Genomic DNA, 2,923 nt, shown 5'->3' on the forward strand with positions numbered 1-2,923 from the left:
GAATGTAATATAATGTAATCTGATCATATTGTATCTATTATTTTAAACAGCATACAGTTTTACTTTTCTTTAAAATGTTTTTGTTTTATATTTATATCTTTTATCCTGTTCTCCATGAAAAACAGTTTTAAGGCACTGCGATCAAAGCAAGTGCTGTCATGAGTGCTTCCTGGATGTCGAACATCAATATACAAAATTTCTCCTCTTGGTCCTGCAGCAGCCTAAACACATAAAAAAATATATACAGTGCACAATATTTTTCGTTGCAATTTAAATAATTGTATAAAATTATCAAAATATTTAAAGAAAATGAGCCTTTTCTACTGCGAAAAATTTCTCCAATTTCTTTGTCAGGATTGGCAATTTTAATCAGGGTCCCATCAATGCAAGCAGCAACGTTTGGGAATTCAGCTATTTCATAAAATGTTCTGATGTTGCTTCGTTGATCTTCTAGAGTTTTAGGGAATTGTACATATTCATGAAGTTTCTCTGCAAATGCTATTGACACTGCTTTAATACATCTGCATACAGTGGGTTGCGTGAAACCTCTTAAGTCACCTGTAACAGCCTGATATTTATAATTTCATTAAGAATTACTTTAAATCTAATAAAAATTTAATTAATGCTTGTTTTAATATTTATTTTATTTACTTGATAGTTGCCAGTGGCATAAAATCGGAGAGCCATAAGAAGTTGTAAAACAGGTGGTACTGGTAAACCTCTGTTACTATCTTTTGCTAAGTTGCCTTCAATAATTGGCAATATATAATACATAATTGCTTCTTTACTAAATTTGAAACGTTTTTTGAATGCTTCCTCATATAAGAATTCAAAAGGATTTGAGTGATCTCGAATATAACGCTTAGGTATTTTTGTATGTGCAACTTCTGCCATATCCATAAATTCCAAAAAGTCATCTAAATCTTCCATGTTAATCTGATAATCCATAAAAAATAAGAAAATTAATAATAAAAATTCTTACTAAATAATTTTTGTATGTAGTCATTATTACTATTACAGTTGTTAAAAATTTTAATATATACAATAATTCTACTATTAACTTTTTAATTATCTAAAAAAAATTTATACATGCATAAAATATTTGATTTAGAACTAAATTAATCAAAATGATAAGTTTACAAAAATAAATTGTATTGCTTTTTCAATATTGAAAGATTAATATTATTACAGTTAGTTGTGTGAGTATTATGATATAAAACTTAATATGATGTAAAATTTATAATCACTTACTAATGATGATTTTTTATTAACACAAATAATTTTTTTAAATTAAACTCTTGCTTAAACAACAGACGAGGTTAAGGTTAAAGACGAGCTTAACTTCTGTCTCTTCTCTCTATAGTACACTTTATCACAAACTGCCAGGTGTCTTTACTTTCGCTTAGTCATGAAGGACCAAGTTTGATGATTAGCCACTAGCACTGAAATTTGAGGTTGAAGATTCGAGAGCTGAAAACTGAAATTTGAGATTGGAAACGAGATTTAAGATTTGAGGAAAGTTTCCGTATAGTTTACGCCATAAACCTGCTCGTATCCCTTAATAACCAGACGAGCTTTAAAACGATCAATTTCTCCATTGGCTTTGGCTTTAATACAGTAAACCCATTTTACTGATAGAGGATGCATATCTTGATTAGGCTCCACTAACTCCCACGTACCATTCTTCCTATGAGAATTCATCTCGTCATCCATCGCTTTAATCCAGCTCTCTCTCTCCGGTACTTGTAATGCTTCATTGTAGGAGTTCGGCTCGACAGGGGATTTATGACACATGTAAACAAATCGTTGCGGTGCTTGAAGTGTTGCTCGATTTCTCAACTGATACGTTGACTTCGATTGGTCTTCATTTCTTCCTCTTTCCGCTTGACCGTTCTGTTCTTGATTTTCTTCCTGTGTACATCTTCCTTGAAGTTCCTTTTCTTGTAAGCTTTCATCTTCTTTCTCTCCCTGGTTCAAATCTATCAATGCTTCCGGAACAGCGACTTCACGAAATTCAACATCTCGGCTAATTTCAACTCGTGTCTCATCCGGTATCCAAACACGATAGTTTCCAGTAATGTCTTCGTATCCTACGAAAATTCCTCGCTTACTTGTCGTTCCAAACTTCTTGTCATTCCTCTTCTGTTTTGGTACTCGTACAAAGCATTCACTTCCAAAAATCTTCAAATGATGTAAAGGATATTCGCGATTAAACCAAGCTTCATAAGGTGTTTTCCCTTTTTCCCGTGACTTTCCCGAACGATTCAGAATATATCCAGCACAGTTCAATGCTTCTGCCCAAAAGCGTCTGGACATCCCATGCGTTAAGGGGATGCTGGAGCCGTAGCCGAACTCGATCAGCGTCGATAAAGAAGTGCTCACCGACTATATCTGTCCTTGTATAGACAAAGATATAGACAAGGATAGCACGCTACATTGCACGCACACATACGCACGATGCACATCGACATTATACTTTTATATTACGCTTCCAAATCTTGATTTGGTGGGTTTATCGATGTTTTTCTTGTTGTGCAATTCGGGGGAACTTCAAAAGCGCGGCGCTGGGTAGCTGGAAGAGGCACGCCGCCTGGTGTCGGCCAGTGACCGAATGTGTATGCACACGTGGAAGTGCGGCGTCTAAACGCTAGTTACAATTAGAGTCCTATATTAGTAGAGAAACGCAAACTTGTTCCTCCTTCTGATTGGTCGGTTATAGACCAATAGACAGCAGGGCGTACGATCACAAGATGGCGGCGGCGGCAGAGTGGGAATGCCCGCATTATACAACTGACAGTGTTGACTAAAGTTTATAAATGCATATATATTATTATTTCTTGTGATCAAGGTAAGTAGAAATGTCTTTTCTGTGTTGTTAAATAACTGCAGAGGACTTTACTGACATTGTGGGTTGCTTATTTGT

At 35.1% G+C, this 2,923-nt stretch overlaps 1 protein-coding gene across 1 annotated transcript; it reads right to left on the minus strand.

The window, feature by feature from the left end:
* Positions 1 to 59: 59 nt before the first annotated feature.
* LOC112456141 (putative nuclease HARBI1) lies at positions 60 to 1,451 on the minus strand. Its single transcript, XM_025018495.1, has 4 exons — positions 1,252 to 1,451; positions 652 to 936; positions 293 to 568; positions 60 to 221 (listed from the first exon to the last, which is right to left on the minus strand). The coding sequence occupies exons 2-4, from the start codon at positions 928 to 930 to the stop codon at positions 60 to 62; spliced, it is 717 nt and encodes a 238-aa protein (XP_024874263.1). The 5' UTR covers positions 931 to 936; positions 1,252 to 1,451.
* Positions 1,452 to 2,923: the final 1,472 nt, after the last annotated feature.

This window comes from Temnothorax curvispinosus, unplaced genomic scaffold (genome assembly GCF_003070985.1).
Source record: "Temnothorax curvispinosus isolate PA1 unplaced genomic scaffold, ASM307098v1 QBEX01000598.1, whole genome shotgun sequence".
NCBI classification, from domain to species: Eukaryota; Metazoa; Arthropoda; class Insecta; order Hymenoptera; family Formicidae; genus Temnothorax; species Temnothorax curvispinosus.

Coding starts and splice junctions, on each gene's coding strand:
- LOC112456141 (XM_025018495.1), bottom strand. CDS start 930: ATGGAAGATTTAGATGACTTTTTGGAATTTATGGATATGGCAGAAGTT. Junction 569..651: donor ATGCCACTGGCAACTATCAA/GTAAATAAAATA, acceptor TATAAATATCAG/GCTGTTACAGGTGACTTAAG. Junction 222..292: donor CATTTTCTTTAAATATTTTG/ATAATTTTATAC, acceptor TTATGTGTTTAG/GCTGCTGCAGGACCAAGAGG.